A 25,621-nucleotide genomic window follows, 5' to 3' on the forward strand; every position below is an offset into this window, starting at 1 on the left:
GAGTTATTATGACAAAGAATGCATGTGTCAGTGGCATTAGGATTACAACCTTTTTTGAATAGATTATCAAGAGTAAGGATTTTATTTTCTCTGACCAACCAGCAGAATAAAGTGATTTTGCTTGGGGATATGGATTTCCAGAAATGAGAATAAAGTTGACTTCGAAGCCCTCCGTCAATTAAGAAATTGTAGAATGATTTGACAGAGAAAATAACAATTTTTTCGAGAGGCCAGGAATAAGAGTCCTCTTGGTAATTTATGCATGTTCGGAAAGGAGTAAGAACGGTGTTAATCCCAGCCCAGAAGAAGGATTTATTTCTTGGTGGATGTTGAAATAGGTATCCAGGTGATCCATTAACAGAGTAGTTTGCGTTTAAGATCTTAGACCAACAAGAATTCGATGTAGTAGTGATCTTCCACCACCATTTTCTAAGTAAGACTTTGTTGAACTCTTGAAGATCAAGAATTCGATGCTTAGTTAATTAGAACAAAAGGGCAAACAAATTAATTTGCAAGAAAATCATGGTGTCCAAATTCATTTGTGGAGTTGCGTGTTCCAATTGGAAATCCTGGAATATAAAATCAATCTTGTTTTATTGTTTATATTATTTAAATAATATATATATATATATATAGTGTTAATTTGTCTGGTTTTGAAGATTCTTAATTTTTTGTTTGTTATGCAATTTTCATAATATATAGATGATGCGTGCTCAGCTTGAGAGATGCTCCAAATGTTCAAGAAAGGATTGTGATATCTTATTCATATCCTCCAATATACACCATCAATTTTTTTAATAAAATGGATAAACACTATAATTATATTACTTCACAAGATAATTTTTTCATGTATATATGTAGTATTTTTTAGCTGGTAATTTATTTTCTATGCTGTAAGAATTAAAAAAAAAAAACAAAATCCTGATGAAGAAAAATGATTAAGTAAACAAGAAAATTCTTAAAAATAAAATAAAATATGCATACAAAGTTTTAAGAAAAGAGAACATCATAAAATCAAAACTTTTCTTAATTTTATAATTTATATAGCTCAAAATCATTTTTAACTTTTTTATATTCATGTATTATGAATAAAAAGATGACAATTTTTTAAATAGGGTGTTTGTGGTGTATTTGAAAAATAATAATAATAATAATAATAATAATAATAATAATATGTCAAGTATCAACTCCATATTGATTTTTATTAAAAGCAGTACTACACTGACTGAGAACCAATACGCTCAATATCAGAATCAATAAACCATTAATTTACTTCATTTGTGTCCATTGTTTATTTTTCTTTCAGTAATCTAATTAAATAATTATTACTAGAAATATATATTATTTGTTTAACAGACAAATGCCTTGGCTTTATAGCTTTCTTTTTCTTTTATTTTTTTAATTAAAATAGGTAAATCACAAATTTATTGAAATAGAAAAACAACAAGTACAATAAGATATATGGCCTTCTCTTTACAATGATAGTACCTCCCTAGGATAACTCTAAGATAATCCACTCAATATCTCACTTTACCAGTGAGGTTTTTTACACGGCTATAATAAATGATCTATCACTACTCTTTTGAACTCAATAACAGATTGCTCTAACATCAGGATGATGTTAACATCTGGGCATTGAAAAAAAATGGAACCTTCTAGGTTAGATCATTTAACAAGTTTCTAATAGATAGAAGGGTGCATAGCCCGTTATACTCTCAATTTTGGAAAATTTGATTTTCAAGCAATATCTCATTATTCAGTTGGCTAGTGTGGGATAATAAAATTCTAACTCTCACAAACCTATTTAAGAAAACTTGTAACTTCCAAAATGCCAGAGATACTCCGAGCGGATTTGGTTCTTCTTTAAACAAATCTTAAAACTACACTCATTTCCGCCAACCATTTTGAAGACTTGGACCTCCTAGCTACTATTGTTAAATTCTCGATAACGGACCTATGAACCCCACTCCTTGATTAGATCCTAACCTGTGGACCCCACTCCTTGATTAGATCCTAACCGCTAGATTCAAATTTAGATTTTTTTTTTTATTGTAACGTTTCAATTACCTTTTATTCGAAACCCTACCCACGTCTCCTTCGACAGCCCCACACACACTACAACAAAATAGGATTTTTGTGACGTTTGACATATGTCGTAATATAACAAAAAATCATCGGAATAACTCTATACCGACTTTTGTAACAAATGTAGATTATATGTCACAATTGCCACAGTCGGTATACTTTGTTGTGACATTTCTAAGAAACTTCGGTACCTATATATTCCAACATTTATTGTGATATTTTCCCAACATTTGTAAATAGTCTCAATATGGTTTTTATTCCAACATTTGTATATGGCTTAAGCAACACTTTTTTTACAACATTTGTAGATGTCGCCACAAGTTTTTATCACATTAATTTTGAAATATTGCAATATTTATAATTATTGTTATAGAGGTTATATAATAACATTTGTTAAAGGTCTCTTAAATTACTTAAATCGATATTTGTAAATGTTAGTAAAAGTTATTAATCTTATCTAATTTTAAAATTAAGTGTCATTTATAAATGTTGGTACAAGGATATTGTATAATTTTTCACAATATTAATTTAAACAATATTTATATATGATTTAATTAAATAAAATATGAGATATAATATAAATTCTATAAAATTAATTTGCATAATTTAACAAAATATTAATAAAAACTATTCATCAAAAATTTAAAAATCAAACGTAGCATTAAAACACTAATTAAAATAATGTCAACATTATCTACAAATATTTAAAAAATAACTTTCAAACATTATAATAAAGCTAAGGCTTCAATTCGTATAATTGCATGACTTTAAATTTGTTATGATGATCTCTTATCTGCAAAATAAAATATATAAATACGTTAGTGTATATCTAAATCAATTAATAAAGATAAATAAATAAATAAATAATATAGTTTATAATTTTAAAAATTTAAAAATAATTAAAACAATGTCAAAATGATTTACAAATCTTTAAAAAAATAACTTTTATAATAAAGCTAAGGTTTCAATCCGTAGAATTGGGTTTAAATTTATCATAGTGATCTCTTATCTGCAAAATAAAATAAACAAATACGTTAGGGTCTATCTAAATCAATTAAAAAAAAGATAAATAAATAATACAATTTATAATTTTAATAATTTAAAAATATAATAAGATGATATTATAAATTGTACCAGATAATTATTACTAAAATGAAATTGAGTGGGTAATTGAGAACGAGGACTACTTGTAGCATCTCCCGCTTACAAAACTTTTTTACATTTAATAAAATAAAGGTAATATAACAATAAAAGTTAAATTAAAAGTAAACATATATGATATATTAGAATCAATGATACAAATTTGAAATACAAATAAAAAATAAAACCATGTGGAGCATATATAATTTGCATAAAAAAGAATACAAATAAGCTATTTTTATATTGAAGGAGAATATATAATTTATCTCAGTTTATGTATGTGTGTGTCATAACCATAATAAGAAAATTTAAATAATTTAACTTGGAATAAAAGGATGAAATTTAAAACTTCAACAAAGCTATGTGTAAGCCATAGTTGTAACAAAAACACTATAAGAAATAAAAATTATATAAGGGACAAATTGTAAAACTTCACCAAAACTATATGTGTGTCCTCGTAAGTATAGTAAGAGCCCTATAAAAAAAAAGGGAACAAATTGTAAAACTTCAACAAAATTAGGATTAAATAAAATAAACTAAATGGCAATTTCAAGGATTGAAGCCTCGCATCCATGTCATGGCAAGGAGAAAAACCAAAACATATTTTAATTTTCAACAAAAAAGGGATGTTTTGGAGATCTCATCCCAATTAAATTCAATCTTCTTCTTTTTTTTTTTTAAAAAATATTCTCAAACCCTAGACTTAGATTAATTAATTTATCATACTTGTTTTCATAACAAAAACTAATTAAAAACTTAATCATCTATCAATCATTTACCATAATGAATAACAAGTTAAATATTTAAATAATATTGCAAGAAAAAACAATGCTAAAAAATATTATGAAATAAAGAAAAATCGAGATACTTACTTTATCTCCTGACAAAAACTTTATATTTTGGCCTTTTGCACTATTAGGGGGCTTTTCTTGTTTTATATATAGATCATGAATCTATAAGCCGCGTAGGTTTTGGTGTTCATAAAAAAAAACTGCTGCCTAATTTTTGGCCCTCTTGAAAATTAAAATAATGATGCTTTTATTTTCCCTTAAATACCATTTTTTTCAATTTTAAATTATCGTTCATATTTTTTGAATATAGATAGATACATATCCTAACTTAAAATGGTGTTTTCAAATATATCATAATTAATTGATGCAATTAAAGTCATATTGGAATATGACATTTGTTACATAGGTCATAACAAACGTTTTAACAAATAATATTGTACTGACATTTCTTTCAATGTTGCTAAAATCTTCAAAAATATCACAAAATAAAAAACCTTTTGTGACTATAAGTAGAAATGTCATTATAAATGTAGGAATAAATAAAAATGACATTTGCCAAAAATGTTGTTTTAATTAAAAATGTCACAATAAGTGTTTTTTGTTGTAGTGACACTTCGCCTAGCATCTCTCCTTGGTTCAATGTGATTCTGGCGATGAAGGCGATGAACTCACCTTCGTGGGTGCTTGATTGCGAGTGATTGAGGTAAGGGTTTGATTTTTTATTTTTTATTATTTTATTTATTATTATTTATATGTCTTTTCCTTCTTATGTTAAGGATTGGATTTATTTGAGGATAAAGTTAAGAAATTGTTGTTAGCATAGCAGAGGTCCCTCTTTAATTTTGTAAGACCTAGAGACTGAAATTTGGAGTAGATCAAAATACGGAATATGTAGATCTTATTCTTATCTAGTTTACTACAAAATTTTAGATTTTTTACATGTCACGCCCCGAACCCGAAGCGTTGACAAATGGCCGCACACCTAGAAAGCCATGACCAAGTAGGCACGCAAGACCTCAGTATCTGTCTCAACTGAAAAATAACATCTAAAAAAAGTACTAACTTCATGAAGACAAAAGGATTAAGGGAATAAAATAAACAGGAATACAACTATAATCCAAAGAAACTAAAAGTGCAAGATTCGAAGTCTTAAACACATAACAAGTTCTAGGTTTCACAACAAAAGAACAATTTACATACTAACCAACGGGTGTTCGCTCAACTGTTCACAACTAAACTATCCACCACACACTTACTCTTGATCTGAAAAAGATAAAACAACTATTTATGAGATTGACAGACCCAGTCAGCAACCACTAAAAACAATAAAATATATAGATCACAAAAACTCAATAATTTCAGAAAACATGCTTAAATGTAATATTGTACAATAAATATCAGAAATAAAACTCAGAATTCCGAGTATTTCAAACAAACATAATTTTTCAAATAAACGAGTATATATGTCCCCCAAATAACTAACGCCAAAAACAAAACCACAGAATTCATGTATTTAAACTCGATGATCCGAATCGGATTGTCAGAGTTCATTTATTTACCATTGGTGACCCGAGACAAATTATCAGAGGCCGTTATTCTCTTCTGACTGAATGGTGCGAAACTAGTTTTTTATCAGAGTCAGAGGTTCATGTCGACATGGTCAATGTTTAATCCCCTAGTGACAGGGTTATTGCAAAGTTAATTTGGGGACTACAAGTCACTATATCAAAATATATCGTGTCCAAAATCATTGTCAATGCAGAAATAGTGCAATTTGGTGATCCCATCTTTCTAATGAAAATAATTTCAATTATTTCGAAACAAAATATTGCTAGTATGTGATGAGAATAATTAGGGTTCAATAAACTATGCGATAATAATAATTAAAATAAAAGTAATCATGCTGAATACTTAATTAAGATTATAAATCATGATTTCTAATCGAATAACAATTGTAGAAGATCAAGGTAAAACAATTCAAGAATAATATATATTATTAACATGGTGTCTGCCAAGTAAATCCTAAATCCGTAATTAATTAAAGGATTAAAATCAAATAAATAACTAATTAAACAATTAGAAATCTATAAGGTTTGAAATATGGATAACTACAGTATCTTAAAACACATAATATTTGAATATAATATTATGAATGCTTTTACAATAAAACTCAAAGTAATTAAATAATTATGTATGTGATTTAGAGAAATTAGAAATTTTATATATACATATATATATAGGTTTATATGTGATTTATTTAAGGCTTCCACAAAATACCCCATAATTGAGAGCACATTCCACAGATATTAAAACGCTAAATATGCTAAACGTACAAAGGGATATAAAAAAAAACCCCACACTAATAAACACAGTACTCAAAAGGTCCAACAATTATATATATATATATATATTACGTATATGAATATGTGTGTATGGATGTATAGTGGAATTAATTTCCCATGCTGGTGTCCACTTATTTAATATAGATATAGACACACGATATATGTTTTAAAAGACAATGAACGCCGGGAGTTTATTTCCGATCCACCCATCCAAATTATATATATATATATATCAGTAAGTTAAACACAGAACTTCACAAATCCCTATGAAATCAAGTATCTAAAGACATGCATGTAAAAGTCATTATAGTTGAAACATCATATTGGGTTATAGTTCAAATTAATCACAAAACTCAGTCAATGTTGATGCAATAATAATGGGTCTCAAAAACATAAGTATAATCGAAGCTTATACCATATATGCAATAAAAACTTATGGTTTGCTTGAGATTTCAGAATCCAGGAAAGCTCCACCAACACACGGTATCCAAGAAAACAATTATTATTACTAGTCACTCAACAAAAACAGAGATTAAAGTGCAGGATTCTTCTTTTATATATATATATATATATATATGCCGTAAAATTGGAAGTTATTAATTGAAAAATCAGCCTATCATGTGTTCTTTAAGTGATAACACACTTATTAAATTATCCACTCATAACCATTGGTCTCATGATCAATAGTCATGACATCCAATAAAAATTCATATAATAAAGAAATAAATAACCAATGCCGGCACAACTTCAAATAATTAAATAAATTTCATAGTTAAATAAAAATATTGAGAAACCTTACAATCTCATTTAGTTGCATATAATATAAAATATAAGTAAAATTCAAAATTTTTTTCTCTACTTTTTCAAACGCCAGAACCCTAACATAATTTAACCCTAACATAGTGTTTGGATTTAAAAATCGAAAGAAAAGTAAGAGGAGGGAAGGAGAGGGAAAGTAAGGGAAAGGAAAGGACGGGTTCAACCCTCGTTTGGATAGACAAATTTTATGGAGGGAAATGAAAGGAGAGTTCTCTAATAAACCTTGTTTGGTTACTGAAAGGAAAGGAAAGAAAAGGAAATGATATATAATAATATGATTTACTCAATTATACCCTTATTATTAAATAAAAATTACTTATTTCTATTTAAACACATGCATTATGAATATCTCGAATAAATTCACACTTTAAGTAGAGTTTTTTTAATAAATATTAAAATTATTATTTTGATTTTGATTTTTGTACTTTATAATAAAATACAATTGCATTAATGTTTAATCACATAATTTATAAAAGAAAATAAATTATGCGGAGATTTGAAACACAAATAATCTATTGTCTATCATATAACCATATAATATTTGCATAAAGAAGACAAAAACAAAGTCGAAGATAAAAGTGAAATAAAAATATATATTTCCCAAACATCAAATTTTTGAAATACAAACAAATTATTAGTTATCAGAATCTATAGTTGAAAGAACAACCTACCTTTTTGAATAGCACGTTATCCTATGTAGCACCACGCATGAACAATTAGTTGTGCCGATGCAAAGTAGCTTCTAATTATGCAACACCAAATTACTTAATTATCATTTAAAGACCAATTCCTCCTACAATTATATATGGATCATCACAAGATCACTTTATCATATTGTTAAAAAACCTATTTTAATATTTTAATTCATAGCATAATAATCATGTTGAAATTAGATAATTATTAGTTTTTTTTTCACTCAAAGAAAATTTTAATTTTATTTGTACTTCGAATAAAATTTGGATAGCAATAGAATTATATTAAGAATTGAATTCTATTAAGATAAATTATTCTAATGATGAATTGAGAAATAAAAAACACAATATAAATAAATAGATAAAAAAAAATAAGCAAACAAAAAAGAAATACATAAAAACAAAGATTGTGATGGGTGTCATGTTAATACTTGATTAAAATAAAATTAGATTGAAAAAAGTGAAAGAAAAACTTATGAAATGGTGTTATGTAATTAATTTAAAAAAATTAAGGGCAATAAGGTCTTTTAAAAAAAATTAAAATCTTTACGAGGTTCTTACTCCCCCGGCACTCCAAATCGAGGGGGCCAAGAAAAGGGGGGTTTCGGAGGGTTTTGGAGAGTCATAGTTAACCCTTACTTTCTCTTCGTTAAATTAAAAATACCAATCCAAACGAGGGAAGGGTCGACTCTGACCCTCCAAAACCCTCGCTTTACTTTACTTTCCCTCGCCGGCCCTCAATCCAAACATAACATTAATATATCAGAACATACAGTTTTCTAAGAAACGGAAAAATACATGTTAACTTTTTCAATTATAAAACTAGATACTCCCCGACCACCTTGAAAAACCCTAGAACCGATTAGAGAACCCCTAATCATCAAGAAGAACTAATAAAAAGATAAACAAATCAAGAAAAGAAAAAGGGAACGCACTCACAAATACTCCTAGACGAGCACTCGACGCGGATGATTCTCTCATCCTTGCCACACCCCCCAAAAGTTGATCAACGAGGTAGAGAAAGCTATGAAGTTCTTTGTTTTAAATCACGTGAACTATCATGGCTGACCGTGGACATGGGGGTCACGATCTCTGAAAAGATAAGGCTAGGTTTAAATTTTTATTTTTTTTAAAACATAAAAATAAATTAAATAAAAGTGGGGTTCACACTACATGTGTATTCTTTAAGCTATAGCCCTTAAAATCAGTATCTTCGGATAAGATTTTTGTGCATACCTTGAGGAGTTTTTATTTTTTTTCCACGAGTTTAGAGTTTGAATTAGATATATAATTATATAGTAAAGTTGTAGAAGTCAGCAGTATCTATGGATCTGAGAAATTTCAGGATTTATGCCTTTGCAATGGTTGAGTTATCGCCATATTACTATACTTGTACTCAAATAATATTTCTACAGGAAGCATAAAAGATTTCTTAGACAATTTGATGGTCTTGTACATGGAATTTGGAGAAGAGTAATATAACAAAGTTATAGAGTTTGCTATTTTCTAGATACATGTCAAAATTTAGATTCTTTTGATGAGTAGTTTAAAAGTTATAGCATTATTAGTGTAGTTGTGCCTAGTGATATTACTGAGCAGTATCTAAAGTTTGTCTGGAAATTTTCATGGTCTTAGATGTTGTAAAATAAGAAAGTGACGCATTATTGAGTTATCTAACGTAAAATATTATTCTTTTGAAGTTTTAAATTGAGAGATATTCATATTTGAAAGGGATACATCTGAATTACAAGCTTGCAAAAATAATTGGAGATTCAATTGAATGTTATAAATTATGTAGTACTCTGTAAGTTGTGTGAATTTCGGATATGTCATAGTCTTAGGTGTTTATTATTCCCAGAATCTTGAAATTTGTGATTTGGAAAAGTGTATGCAGAGTTATGAGAGTTTTAGTACTCAATGATCATGTTGGAATTATTGATATGAACCTATAGAGTTGGTAATTGCTATTGTACCCTCTCAATAATCAATATTTGGGAGCGTGGAATAATAGCTTGAAATTTTTACATTTGTACCCTTCTAAAAAATATTTTTGTTTTAATACTATTGTTTACTAGCCTCGATATTTTTATTGAAAGATAATAGAATTTCTTCCCAAATATAGGACATGCCAATGGCGTTAATCAGGTAAGTAACCACATATAAATTATACTATCTATATACATCTTTTGACACTAGTTAAATTTGTGAATTTAATGATTCTATTTATTTAGTTTGAATAATTAGATTACTGTTGTTTAATTATTATTATTTTCTGAATTATGTTTAAAATTATTTAATTTCTTAATTATCAGATATTTTATTTAATTTCTGATTATTCATATTTTTTTGAGTTACTTGAAAATTATATATATATATATATTCTGATTAATTATATTTTTTAATTATCGGTTCTACTTTAAATAATTGATTTCTTTGATATTATAAAAATGGGATTATATGATTGGTAGCATTGTTTTTTTTTCTCCTGTTTTTGTGAACCTTGTTAGTTTCATTTTGTCTGGTGTCCAGATGTTGCAGTTTTGCTTTAAATTGGTACTTTTGTTAGATGTATCTGCTATTTTGTGGCAGGTTCTAAGGCCTTGCATGCTCACTTAGTCTCAGTCTTGTGGGTATGTGGTCATTTGTCAATGTGCCTGGCTCGGCAAGTCGGGTTCAGGGCGTGACAAAACCCTTTGGGACCTCAGTTGTAGAGGCATCATCTAGAATATATAGCTAGAACAAACTAATTGTATCTTCCAATTGCTTACATTATGCTTTTATTCTGTTATTATTAATATTGCTACTATGTTTAGTTTTTTGTTTTCCACAGCTACAGACCCTTAGCAGCAATTTTTAAATGAAGCATATTAGAGGATTAAGGGCTTCATAAATTTCATAAAAGCAAGAGTCTCAGATCATATCGGCGATACACACCATGACTTAGCTTTAGAGTAGTTTACTTCCCCAGATAGCTTGGGTAGGCTTGTGTTTCCAGATAGTGGTCTTCACCAGCCCAGTTGCCCTTTTCTCTTTAGCTTTTGTTGTTTTTTTGCTCGTTATCCCTATGCTTTTTAAGAGTGCCTCACCTTTGGTAAGAGGCTCCTGATTATTGTTTGTTTGTGGTATATTCTCCTCTCTGTGACTGTTTTGTTTACTTTTCTCTTTTCAATAAAAGTGTAATTTATCTATTTTTATAAATTTAAAAAAAAATGTTGGATATAAAACCATTCTTTAATTATTTCTTCTTTGTTTTTATTAAATGGTCAACTACACCGAGAACCACGATCAACTTCATTTGAATGAGAACATTAAAATTAAGCAAAAGATGATTAAGATATATATTTGAATATCATATGAAAAATTGCACATAAGCATTAAGGAAAATTGAGGCTTATCCGTTTTTTGAAAAAGATGGATAAACAACTTCAAATTAGCAAATAAAACAGTACAGAAACCAACTACCACTAGATGTGCTAAAGAACAACAACAAAAGAAATACAAAAGATGTAGCAGCCGCCCCCAAAAGAACTACAAATCAGAATCTAGCCAGAGCTTGGATCAAGCGACTCCTCTACAGTCCTAGGTTCCCCTAACTCCTGCACAAGGGGACCGTTAAACACCAAACTACGTCTGATGGTGCTGATATCCTCCTCCAACTTCGCTCTAGGTCTCTCTGCAATGGTAGAGCACCAAGATACAAGCATACGATCAATTTGCAAAATAAGAACTTGTGCATGCATAATAGCAGCATTAAAAATACAATCATTCCTAGCAAGCCAGATGTTCCAAATAATTGCTTTTGCAACTAATTCATCAAAAGCCCTCCTATCCGGGTGTAAACCCACTCTCCATTGGCCCCAAAGATTCTTCAGGGAAGACGGTGTTAGAAGGAACTGCAGAATTCTAATAAAGTAGTCCCACACCTGTTTGGCAAAAGAGCAGTGAATAAAAATATGGTCAACCGAATCAGATTCGGCATGACACATAACACAAGTATCTGTAGGCAGCCTGTTACATTTCCTTCGAGCAAGATTTTCCAACCAAATGATTTTGTTTTGCCAAGCAAGCAAGTTGAAGAGGTTGATTTTCTTAGGGCACCAATTTCGCCAAAAGAAACGCGACACCGGGCATCTAAACCCCCCATTGATAAGGAAGTGATAGAAGGACTTTACCGAGAACATCCCATTTCTGGTAAGTTTCCATAACTTTTATCCCCCAACAAGCTAACGTAATCCCTGCACTCCATTCACACACTTGTCTAATCTCCCTAATTCCCCGTGAAGGGAGGTATATCCATTAAGTGTAAAAGCTCATGAATGTAATCCCATCAGGGGTGAAGGCTATCTTTGTATTCCTTAGGCCATAGAGTCATTGGTGCAATGCCATTTAACCAACCATCTTTCCAGAAGAGTGTATCCTTGCCAGAATTGATTTCATGTAAATAGTTGCATTTGAGAGACGGGAGGCAGCTCAAAAAAACTCTTTCTAAAGAAAGGAGATCCTCCCTAACTGATTAGGGCCACATCGTCGAACAGTGTCAGCCCTGCATTTAAATTGTATCACCTTAGTACCACCCCAAGAAGGATCCATCATAAATTTCCACCACCATTTGCCTAAAAGAGCTTGATTGAAACTAGCAAGATCCAAGATACCCCAACCCCTTGATCCCGAGGTCGACAAAGATTTTTCTAGCAGACTAGGTGACAATTTGGGTGGGTAATATTCGGCCAAGACCAAAGAAAGGCTCTTCTAATGGGGTCGATGCCTTTAATGACCCAGCGAGGCAGACAAAAAAATGGACATCCAATAAGTTGGAATAGCCGAAAGCACAAAATTAACCAGGGTCAGTCTTCCACCTAAGGACATATGTTGCATTTTCCATGACGCAAGTCTTCTTCTAACTTTGAGAATAATGCCTTCCCAGTCTTGCTTTATGTGGCTCGCTACTCCAAATCGGATACCCGTGTAATTGACCTGCAATGCATCAACGCTATAATGTAAAGTCCTTGCTGCAGCCTGGTCAGGTAACTTGCCCAATCTACTTGAATAAAGGCAAGTTTTTTTGCAAATTGCCTCAATCCCAAACCCATACCTTCAAACAGTAGAGAATCGCTTTAATAATCCCGAGATCCTTGATGCCACCGTGGTTAAAATCAAAAAGATCATCCGCTAGAGTGCATTGCATTTGCTCCCCAACTCTCCCAAAGTTATCCCAATTAGAATTTTAGCATTAATAGCATGGGTAAACATCGAGCTAAGAACATCTGTCACTAAAACAAACAATAATGGCGATAGGGGATCCCCTTGTCTCAGTCCTCTTTGATATCCGATGTAGCTTTAGGAGATCCATTAGTAGAATAGACGCCTATAAGGAGAACAAAATACATTTGATCCACCCAACCCATCTCTCCCCAAAACCCCTAGTAATCAAAAGGTCAAAGAGAAAATCTCAATCCACAGAATCGAAGGCCTTGGCAAAATCCACTTTTAGTATGTAACCGAGGACCTTTTGTTTGTCCAGACTAAACATCAATTCCTCCGCAGTAGCAATGTTGTCTAAAATGCATCTCCCTTTTAGAAAGACCGATTGGTCCGAGTCCACTAGCACTTTCATAACAATACTCAGCCTTGATGCCAAGATTTTGGATAGAATTTTTAACGAGGAATTGATGAGGCTGATGGGGCGAAAGTCCCCTGACGACTCCGGTGTCTCCACCTTTGGAATAAGAGCAATACTTGCCCAGTTGATGCGCTCTAAATTCGCTCTCCCAAAGTAGAAGTCCTCACAAAGATTAAGTAGGTCCAGCTTAATAGTCTCTCAGAATTGCCTAAAGAACTGCAAGAGAAAGCCATCCAGGCCCGGAGCCTTATCCCTTCCAAGCTCAAAAATAGCAAATTTGACTTCCTCAATCGAGAATGGCCTTTCCAGAGTCAAGCTTACCTTGTCTTAGTATAAAATTTTATGTAATATATTATTATTCTTTTATATAATTATATAGTTGTCATGATAAGATATTTAAGTAATAAAATAATCAAACTGAAATAACACCTTTTTTTTACTGAGAGAAAAGCCAATGAATTTAATTCAGTTTAAATATTAAAGATTGAACTCATGGCTAATAATTAGTAAGAGTGAAAAAAAAAAAATCTGATTTTTTTATTAAAAGAAAAACCAAACAATTTTCATTGACGTACTTCACTACAAAAAAACATTGACTTGCTGGATGTTCATAACTAAAATAAAAAACATGCTGGACACAATAGCGATCATAAAGACTCTGACTATAAGAGCAGATTTGTTCAATCTCCATACTTGTTGAATAAGGACCGACCGTTGGATGCTCATTGCTTGTTGTGTCCATATATATATATATTTTTAAACATTTCTTTTTTCAATAAAAACCTGTTCGAAGAATACAATTACAAAAGAAATTGAAAGAATATTAATAACAAAATCCTTGGTTTTACATCATATCTTAGAATAAGCCGATATAATTTATCATTGTCTTAGAGACCCGAGGTATTGCTGAGCTACGCGCCATTTAATAACTTAGCAATGGACTTTTTAAGACAAATATTTCAATAAATAAATAAATAAATAAATAAAACTTAACATATAAGTCAAAGAAGCAGCCAAATTCCATACAAAGGGTTAACCTCCATGCGTCACCCATGACGTCACTCTTTCGTTCCTCCTCTTCTGTACATAATCTAACCTCAATGTCCACCAATGCAAACCATGCATTCATCTTCAATCTCAAGATCACCATCAATGGCGGACAACCATCAACCCCACTTCCTCTTCATCACATACCCCGTACAAAGCCATATAAACCCATCTCTCCATCTCGCCAAGCACCTGGCAACCACCACCGGCGCCGCCGTCACTTTCTCCACCACCATCTCCGCTCACCGCCGAATGTTCTCCTCTACTCCCAACTCCGACAAAGACTTCAACGATGGTCTCATCACTTACCTCCCTTTCTCCGATGGCCTCGAGAGCCACATTCGTGGCTCCATGGATGCCAAGGAGTACCTCTCAGTCTTCAGAACAAATAGTAAACGCAACGTTTCTATCCTCGTTAACGAACTCTTCGCCGGTGGCCGACCATTTACGTGCATGGTTCACACCTTCTTGTTAAATTGGGTGGCTGACATCGCCGGCGAGTATGGAATCCCTTCAGTTCTATTTTGGATACAAGCCGCAACCGTGTTTGCCACGTATTACCACTTCTTTCATGGCTTTGAAAGTCTCATCAAAGCTCACTCCGATGAACCTTCATTTAGTGTTTGCTTGCCAGGTTTGCAGCAGCTCCAAATCAGAGACTTGCCATCGTTTCTCATGGCCACCGACTCCGATAGCCACTATGCCACCATTCTCGATTCCTTTAGAGAGCTGTTTGAGATATTGGATAGAGAACAAGAGAGGGTAAAGCCTAGAGTGTTGATAAACACCTTCCAGGAATGGGAAACTGATGCTTTAGCTTCAGTCAGTACTGAGATTGAAACCATACCTGTTGGACACTTGCCAAAAGAGTACACCAACTTCGGCGCCGGATATCTTTTCAAGGAAGACGAGAAGAAGTATATGGAGTGGCTGGACACGAAGGAGGAGGGATCAGTGGTGTATATATCATTCGGCAGTCTGTCAGTGATGAAGAAGGAGCAGATAGAGGAGATAGTGCAAGGGTTGAAGGAGAGCAAGAGACCATATCTATGGGTTGTGAGAAAGGATAACAGAGAGAAAGAACTAATAGAGATTGAAGAAGAAGAAGGAGAGGATGTCAATGGGATGATGGTGGAGTGGTGTTCACAAGTGAGAGTGTTGGCGCACAAGGCTGTTGGATGTTTTGTGACACACTGTGGATGGAACTCAACTTTGGAGAGCTTGGCGTCCGGCGTGCCAATGGTGTGCGTGCCACAGTGGTCGGATCAAGGGACGAATGCGAAGTTGGTGGAGAGTTTGTGGCGGTGTGGAGTGAGGAGTGAGGTTGATGCTGGTGGTGTTGTTAAAGGAGAAGAGCTTGTGAAGTGTTTGGAGTTGGTCATGGGGAGTGGAGAGAATGGTGTTGAGATTAGGACAAAGGCTAAGATGTGGAAAGACAAGGCTATGGACGCTAGGAGTGAATGTGGATCGTCTGATCTTAATCTTAAGGCCTTTGTTGATAAGAGCTGTGGAAGGGTTTAGTTTTATTTATCTGATAAGCATTTTTGCTGGTTTATTTTTATTTGGTAAATGTCTTAATTTGGAAAATTGTTTAAAATAACACCAAAAATAAGGTCCATGGTGTAACTTTGTAATGGGATAAATGGTGATTAGATCTAGCCGAACTATTAGACACATTCAAAAAAAAAAAACAATGTAAATTGAGTGTGAACAAAGTTTTGTTGAGAGCTCCATTGCAATTATTAAGGTTTACTTGACCTCTATTTGTTGTCATCCTTTCACACTTGATAATTTTATACAGACGGGTTTATAACATGAACATCATAATGGTAAGAAAAATTAATAAGTAATTTTTATATAAAAAAATTAAGTAACTTTTAGTGTTGGTTTTCGGTTGCTCCACCGGATATTCGATTCATTTATCCTTTTTGTTTCATTATTATGTTTTAATTTAAAAAATGGTTGATAAAACCGTGTATATTAAGCAAATGAAAAGCACAAGGTTACACAAATTAACGAGATATTAAAAAAACATATAATGACAAAAGCTAACATTGCTGGGAAAATATAGCATGAATTAATTAAGTTATTGACCAGGAGATAATGAAACAGTAATGAGCAGATGATATAAGTATTAAGTCATTTTAAAAATATAAAAAAATTTAAAAATTTAAGAAATATCTAATGAATGGCAAATATAATTTTCAAAATTTTTTTAATCATAATGAAGTTAAAAAAATTAAAAAGAATTTTTATATGATCCCAAAAAAACTTCAATAAAAAAATCAACATCAACAAATAAATAGACATATTTAATGACGTTTTTACACTAAAAAGAGTTTAGATAAAACCGAGCGTCATAGTACTATTTTTTTATGAGATTGGGCATTGCCGATTGAATCTGCTCAGCTACTCGACTCACTCCATGGAAAGCAATTTACCTCTCTTTGGGGGTCGCTAACTCTTATCAACTCGTGTTATCTTCCATCCCAGCTTATTGGATGTCGGGCTCAAACTTCCTACCGGGTCATACATGATATTGACAAAATCGGAGAGACTTTCTTTGGAAAGGTCCGGACTCGGGATCTAAGGGATAAGATTAATTGCTTGGAATGTAATTTGTCGCACTCGTAAGCATGGGTGACTGGGGCATCCTTAATCTTCAGAAATTCAATAAAGCCTTACTTGGCAAATGGTGGTGGAAATTCATTACTGCACTAGAATCATGCTGGTCCATGATCATTAAAGCCAATTATCTATACAGTGACTCCCCAACCTTTCTTTTCTCACAACCCCCGTAAATAAATCGTTCTTTTGGGCGGGAATTAATACCATACTTCATTCATTCCGTGCTCCCGCCTAACCAAATCAATCGGGCAATGGTGAAAAAACTCTATTCTGGTTTGATAGATGGTTAGAGGGCGTGTCACCTAGAAACTCTCTATGAATCTCTTTTCTCGACCTGTCCTTACCCTTGGATTACCTTAAAACAATTTATTCTTTTTGTCAACTCCTGTGGTAATCTCTTTAGATCGACCCACTACAAAATGATCTTACCAGACTTCTAAATTCTTTACCGGATTGTTCCAATGATCATGATGATTCTTACTCCTGGTCATTAGAAAAGAATGGAACTTTCACAGTCAAATCTTTTTACAATCTTCTTATTGATGGAGGACTTTGCAATCAACTTTATTCCAATTTCTGGAAAACTAAGTCTCCTAGCAAAATCACCTTATTCTGCTGACTTTGCCCGGATAACAAAAATTCTAACTCTTGAGAACCTATTCAAAAAAAGGGTGCAACCCTTTCCGCCATCGACACATGTACCCTTTGCCATAATAACACCGAATCGATGGACCACCTTTTTCTTAAACCCTGCACTCTACTCGAGCTGAATTTGGTCATTCTTCAAATGTTTATTCGATACCGAAATTCTACCCTCCTCAGTATATAACATTTGGACCAATTGGATTCCCTCTATTAATTCTCTCCTCAGAAATATCTGGGACCTCTGTTCCCGAGCCATCTTATGGAATATCTGGCTAGAACGCAATAACCGTATTTTTAACCAAAAATGTTCACAAACTTCTGTTACAATTTATAATACGGCTAATATGATTCTTTTTTGGATTACTGCAGATTCTGACTCCCACACTTTGATTGGCTCGGAGGGTTCTCAGAAGATCAAGCGCTCCTTAAACTTCCTCGGGCCCAGATCCTCTCCTCGCACTCGGGCTGATCCGGCGCCCGATCGATTCTGGGAGTAGTCCGCTACCTCCCTCCTCGAAAGTGGCCTCAGTATCTCCATATGGTTGACTTCGCCGGTTTCAGATTGCTCCTCTTTTATTCTTTTTAATATTTATTTACTAACTCTAGTGAAATCCATGTGTTTGTATATGTCTCTGATCTCTCATTCCAACTTCTTATTGAGTATTCTCACGGTAAAGAAGTCATCGACCCACATTGATATACAGTGTAAATAGTTAAATATTAGTATTTTTAATTCATTAATTCCGAACAAGAATAAAAGATCCCCTTGTTATCAGACGCGGACCGGCTTTTTGATGCTTTTTATGAAGACCTTGCTTTGTCTTTGGAAATAATATGTTTTTTAATAACAGTAGATCGAGCTGATTATTATTATTATTATTATTTTTTAATTTTTTTGAGAAAGGCGATAAGCGCCGGAACCCAGGGACGAACACGTGGGGAAGCCGCGCTCACCACCAAACCATGCCCTCATTTTGCGCGAGATGGGAATCAAACTCAGGGAGCCACGTTCGATATTCTATGCGAACACCCTACGTAAGGGACCCGATGCCAATAGACCAAATGATAGTTGGCATCGAGCTGATTATTCGATATTCTTTAACGCCAACCAATTTGAATTTTTTTTTCTTAAAATAAATTATAACAAGGAATAATGAGAAGAGAAAAAAAATAAAAAGTTAAATTAAATACAAGGATAACAAAACTAGATATTGCCATAAGATTTATAACCAGGTAAAAATTAATTCATTACAAAAAAATATTAATATAGAAAAATTTAAATCTACTTAGACACAGAGATGAAAATAATAGATCACATGTTATGGGTATATGTTTTGCTGTTCAAACCCCATATTATCGAGTGAGAACACAAAGTTGAACAATCTTGTTAAATTTTTCAGACATGTGCGTATCCTATAATTATCATATTTATTAAAAATAAAAACATTAAATGGTGTGAAATTCTCTTATTCTTTATTAAATTACATTGATTTATGCCGCTGAGAATTTCTCAATTTATTGGTATCTGACTCTTTTTATTTTTTTAGTTTTTTTATTTTTAATTAAAGTGGATAAGCACTCTTTTTACTTAGAGTGCTCATTTCAATTAAAATTTTTAATATCAAATATCAAGCAAAACAAAACATATATTTATTAAACTTACTTTATATCTTTACTTTACACATCCTGATTTTCTCCTAAATAGTGCACATTTTTTATTTTCCTTGTCTTGCCGTTCATTTGATCTTTAAAAATGAAAAAAAATCCTTACCTTTATTCTGTCGTTTTTTTTAAGGAAAAATTACTGTTCACCCCTCGTAATTTTTAAAACTTTCCAAAAACTCCCTCCTACTTTTACACACCCCGACAGCCCTTCCGTTAGTGTTTAACTTCCCTTTTACCCCTCACCGCTCACTTCAAATGGGTCCATGTTGTGAAATCCCATTTTTGGCCCTCGAAAATGGTGGGAAAGGAAAAGCGCCAAATCACATCATGTTCAACCTTTTCAAGGGCTTTTCGCTTTGGTTTTTGATAGACAATGCCAAGGAGTCAGATTACATCTTCTTGTTCTCCTCATTATCATACCCGAAATATATAAATCGGTTGGTTGTAAAGTTGTATTACGACGAGAAGAACAAGAATTACTGACTTTAGTTCATTTCGTCTGTAAAGTTCTTCTCGCTTATGGTTATCTATTTGTATATTTTTAAATAATGTTTAACTATTTGTTATTATCCGCTTTAAATATTTTTACTAATATGTTTAATAATTGTCATATCCGCTTAATACTTCCCATCTCCGCTTAACATTATCTTTACATGTATAACTATTCATATTAACGTAAATTCTCAAAGTCTCGCAGAAACGGTGATCTTTTTCGCTTGATCCGAATTGTCGGCAGCGTGGCACGTGGCAGTGGCAAGGTATGGTATCCCGCGCATAAGAATTAATGACGGCATTAAAATTCTACGCACGGTAACATAAATTTCCCGAACACCCGCTCGTCTCATCGACCAATGCTCAGCCATCGCAGCATTTAACTTTTTTTCTGGATACGAAGAGTCACCGCCATGGACTTCACACCATAAACAACCGTGAAGAACCCTCCCCATGGACAACCACTCCTCGTCGTCCTCATCATCCTCCTCCTCCTCCTCCTCTTCCTCCTCTTCCCACTGGACAACCACTTCATCTCGAAAAGGATGTTTCGCGAGCCTTCTTCCTTATCTTGAGAATCATTTAGCCGCAATCACGCAACTAGTTAAACTATCTTTTTCGCTTCAGTCGAAAATGCTCTCACAATCGCCTCGAATGCAGAGGATTCTCCAGCAGTGGACGACGGGAAAGCAATTAAGAGAGCATTTCGACTTGGGTAAGAAAAAGAAAGTTTTTCACGATTATCGTGATCATGAGGATTCTCTAGAGGAGGGAGATCGTGAAACATCCTTTAAGACGGGGTCGACATTTACCACTGAGACTTTCTGCTACCGCTTTAAGAAACATGACGCCGATGTACAACTATTACGTTCTCTCGTTTAACTATCGTGATCTTCGCTTAAGTCCCACCACGACACATCGATTAATAGTCGCTTTTCATGAATGTGTGTTGTTTAACCTTTTTTTAATGTCAGACGCCAGCGTGTTCAAGTCGATGCGCATGTTATGCAACCGCGTGAGCATTCGAATGTACTGCACACTTGTTTCAGCTATACGAGGGTCGAGTCGTGAGTGTCCAAAGTCCGAGCGACGTCTGTAAATGTTGTAAATGTTGTAAAATCTTTTATAAATAAAACGAATAAGCTTTATTTCGACCGCTGAACTTCGAAATTTAAACATAGACCTAGTAAAAACAAACAATGTGGGAAACAAAAAGAACGCTCATCGTAAACAATAGAAAAATACGTAAATATGTTTAAACAAATGACAACGGTGTTTAAGAAAAAAAGTTACTCTTTTAAACAATGACAACGTGTAAACAATAGAAAAAGTTAAACAATACTCTAGTTACTCTTTAAACAACGACAACGGTAGTTTAAGAAAAATACGTAAAGATGTTTAAACAAATGACCCGTGAGGTACCCATCTTCAACGCGATGTCAGATGAAAAGCATTCAATTTAAACAATAACATATTATTTACATGATATAGACTTTTAGTTAAACAGCTAACCATTATTTTAAACACTATATGTATCTCGCTTAAAACATAAAAAGCTCGACGCTATACAGTAGACTCATGTTGAGTCGAGAACATTCATTCGAACGATGACAATATGTCTTCCTCGCGACAAAGTGACATATATTTCCCTTTTTGCCCTGGGATGGAGGGAAAAAAATACCGCCCAATCACATCACGCCTAGTCTAACCTCTACGCATACAACTCGCACTTTTTTTGTTTGCCTTTTCCGATCGCCGCTTGTTCTTTACATCTTCTACTTCTTCTTCTTCGTCTTCTTTTTGTTCTTCACTTCATTTGGTTTGTACGATTTGGTTTTTCAATCGATATATTATGGAGAGTTTTTTTGTGGTATTGCTAGATTCAACGGGAGGGAAGGGTGCTAATGTTCACCGCTCGCACTTTTGGGAGTTGGTGTTAGATGAGATATGCGAGCGATGGGGTCTCAAGTTTCTCTTGTCAGGTTAAGTTCATCACACCGATGGATATAAAAACGGTTTGCCCAATAGAAAACGATGTTGACTTCCAAATGGATGTGTCACGTCCCACTCCATCTTCAAATGTGTCAGAAGTCGATCTTGTCGCCGAGACGTAAAAATGTGCCATTGCCGAATCCTAATGAAAAACGAGGTTTACTCGTCAGAAGTTCCTTTTTCTTTTAATTATTCCAGCTTGTTCGGGGTCATTATTGTGTAAATATGTCCGCTCATTGTTTAACATATCAGTACTAGTCGCTTTACGTTATTAGTTAAATGCTTAAGTATTTAATTTAACGCTTAAATATTGTCATTATCACTTAAACATTATATTCTCCGCTAACATATTGATCTTTTTATTCGATCAAGTGTCAGGTGAATTCGATTCTCGCGAGTGCTCCCATTCATCCCCATGGGCGACCCTCGACGCTGTGGATGTCTTCCTTCCTCGCCGATCATTCCGGGCGTCGTCGCTGGATATTGACAACGCTTTTGACTGTGTCGAACATTTCGGGGATGTATCAAATCATGCAATCAAAAAGGAATTTTTGACTTCAATTTTCATAAAGAACGAAAAAAACATCGAGCGATCGTGGAATGCGTCGCCGATGGTTGTCGCTGGCGCCTTCACGCATCAAAAAGAGTATAACAAAAAAATACTTTTCGTAATCAAGACAATCAACCCGCCACACACTTGCGGTGGTGGCATAGGTTCAAGCGTCACATCCGAAAAGCCGCCCAAAAACGGGTTAGCGCACGAGTGATTCGTAGCTCAAGGACCGCCCCTCGTACAAGGCCATCGACATTCGTAAGGACATGTTATGGGAACATGGTGTCCACATACCATACAAGCAGTGCTTTGGTTGGGAAAAAGAGCACGCCCGGGTGGTCCTCGACTGCAGCGACATCTCCAGCCACTGATCGCTTGCTTTGGTATGTGGATAAGGCGGGTCGAGACAACCCTGCAGTCATGCGATCGTGGAAAGAGACGTGATCGCTTTTAAACGCGCATTCTTTTCTTTCAACAGGTATCGTGGGATTCAAGAGGGCTTGCAGTCACTGCTTCTCGATGGTACCCACCTCCTTGGAAAAATATCGGGTACACCATCAGCGCCACAGGAAAGATGGAAACAATGGTTTTTTTTCCACGCCGCCTTTCGGTATAGTCGACAACGAGACCGATGCCAATTGACTTGGTTCATATCTAAGTTAGGCGATGCCTTATACGAGGATGGAGATTATCATGAGATAATTACCTTCGTGTCGGACGTGTCCAAGGGCCTTGTGAGCGCAATTGCGAGAGTCTTCCCTTCTTCGCCACACGCATACCGCCTTCGACATTTGGAGGCCAATTTTTATGAAAGCCAATGTCGACTTGGGAAGGCATCGAGGGAGGAGTGTCGGTCTATATGCTTCCGCATTGCGTAGGGCATCCACGGCTAAAGATTTCGATGATACCGTGAATGAATCGCAGCCACATCACCCCAAGCTCATCACCGTTGATTAATAAATCGGATATGGCACATTGGTCGAATTATCTCGCTCGGAGGTGATCGCTGGGGTGAGATGTATTCAAACGTCATGAGTCGCTCAATGCTTGGATCAAGGAAGCTCGCCATTTACCGCTGACTTTAAAAATGGTCGACTCCATAAGGTCTCGCGAATGTTGGTTTACACTTAACATTTAGTGTTACCCTTTAAACATTCTCAATCTTTTGTTTAATTACACTTGTCTCGACTTTTAAATATTAATCCTTTCGCTTTAAATATTTACAATAATGTTTAAACATGTTTACGAATTATTTAACCATCACCGCCTTTTGTTTAACCTTATTTGCCGTGTTCAAGTCGATGCAAGCATGTTATGTAACCCGCGTGAGCAAGCTGAACAAATGGGAGACCCACTTACGCCCGCACATACATTCCAAGGTAGCGATCATTGTCGAGGACGACCAAATCTTCGTGTTGGTCGTCTGTGTCGATGATCGCTACGAAGCGATCGACCAGCAGCAAAGAATCTCGCTGGGATCTCGCCATCGAACTTGTTCATGTCGGCGGTGGCAAGTTTATGGTATCCCTCGCAAACACGCTATGCAAAGAATAATGCGCATGCACACCAACGCACATCGATTTATTAGCGGGTACTTCACCGCCGACAATTACAAACTTATGCATAAGGAAGCTATATTCCCCATACCCGACGACGACGTGCCTTCGCATCGGAAAATCGTGAGCTTCGCTTACGATCACCGCGACGAGAAGGCACCGGGCGGCCTAGACGAAAGAGGGATCGAGTCGCAAGCGCTTGATGTCCGCGAGTTACATCGCAGCCACGCCATGGATCCGGCCACAATCGATCGATCTTGCAATGAAACCGCGTCGACTAGGTATTGTTAATAAGCCGACGATGATGTGGAAACATTGTGTATTGATGGAGTTGTTTCCATATTTAAACTCTTACCTTTTACAACGAATCGAATGTATTTAAACAGTAGACATTGTTATTTTTAAACGGATACACTCGTAATTTGAAATATTTCAACCGATGTTTAAAACGATATATGGTATATTTAAACAATGAAACGGAAATGTACACAACTACAACGTAAATTAAACAATGAAATGAAACTCGAATGAAATTTAACCCGCCTTTACAATTGAAAAACAAACAAACTTTTTACATTGAGATATACAAGTTATTGATGGGCAACTTCCCATATTTATTTAAACAATGAATGCATTTAGTTAAACAGTAGACAAGTAGTTATTTTTAAACGGGTACACTCGTATTTTGAAATATTTAAAACCGATGTTTAAACGATATATAGTATATTTAAACAATGAAAGTGAAATGTACACAATTAGAACGTAAATTAAACAATGAAATGAAACCGAATGGAATTTAACCTCGCTTTTACAATTCAAAACAAACAAAATTTACATTAACATATACAAGTCATGCTCTTCAACACGAAAAACAATGAATTGAATTTGTCCAGATTTACATTCGAAAAATAAAATTGACATTCGGGATATACAGTGACATGTTCTTGAAAAACAAAAATTTAACCCGCCATGACGACCCCCTTTGTCATGGACGCCACGCCTCCCTCCTTAAGTATGCGGGTAACATACCGTAATCCGAGGTAAGGAACGCCCGTCTGCATGTAGCCGTAACTCTCACCCCAAAGTAATTGCTCGATAAAAACGCATGACGAGACGGCGCAATCGACGCTTCCTTGTTTTTTTGGCGTGGGGTTTCTATGTCGCAGCACGAGTGGGTACTTTGTCGTCGCCGACTGCCGAACTCCATATCGACACAATTGTCGAATAGATTCCACTGCCGAGATATGCAAGTCGAGATTAGAATAGCGATTTAAATACCAAAATGTATATTAATAGGACATAATTAAAGAACTTACCATGTCCAACGCTGTCCCTTATCGCACTCCCTGACACGAAGAATAACGCCCGTATTCTTGTTTATCATCGTCCGTGACGACGACATGGAAGTGGCCATTCATGATTATCGGAGGATGACAATTTGAACTTCATGCAGCTATGCGACAAACGATCCCCGATCATAGCCATAATTGTGTCATGTGCGCCGTCCTCGCTTGACATAAACAACGTAAGCGGTCCGGGTGATGGAGGCGCTTT

At 34.5% G+C, this 25,621-nt stretch overlaps 1 protein-coding gene across 1 annotated transcript; it reads left to right on the forward strand.

Annotated features, from left to right (window-relative positions):
- The first annotated feature begins 14,592 nt into the window (after positions 1-14,592).
- On the forward strand, positions 14,593-16,149 carry LOC120280888 (UDP-glycosyltransferase 75C1-like). Its single transcript, XM_039287856.1, has one exon. The coding sequence runs from the start codon at positions 14,600-14,602 to the stop codon at positions 16,055-16,057; it is 1,458 nt and encodes a 485-aa protein (XP_039143790.1). The 5' UTR covers positions 14,593-14,599; the 3' UTR covers positions 16,058-16,149.
- Positions 16,150-25,621: the final 9,472 nt, after the last annotated feature.

Source organism: Dioscorea cayenensis, chromosome 17 (genome assembly GCF_009730915.1).
Source record: "Dioscorea cayenensis subsp. rotundata cultivar TDr96_F1 chromosome 17, TDr96_F1_v2_PseudoChromosome.rev07_lg8_w22 25.fasta, whole genome shotgun sequence".
In the NCBI taxonomy this organism is placed as follows: Eukaryota; Viridiplantae; Streptophyta; class Magnoliopsida; order Dioscoreales; family Dioscoreaceae; genus Dioscorea; species Dioscorea cayenensis.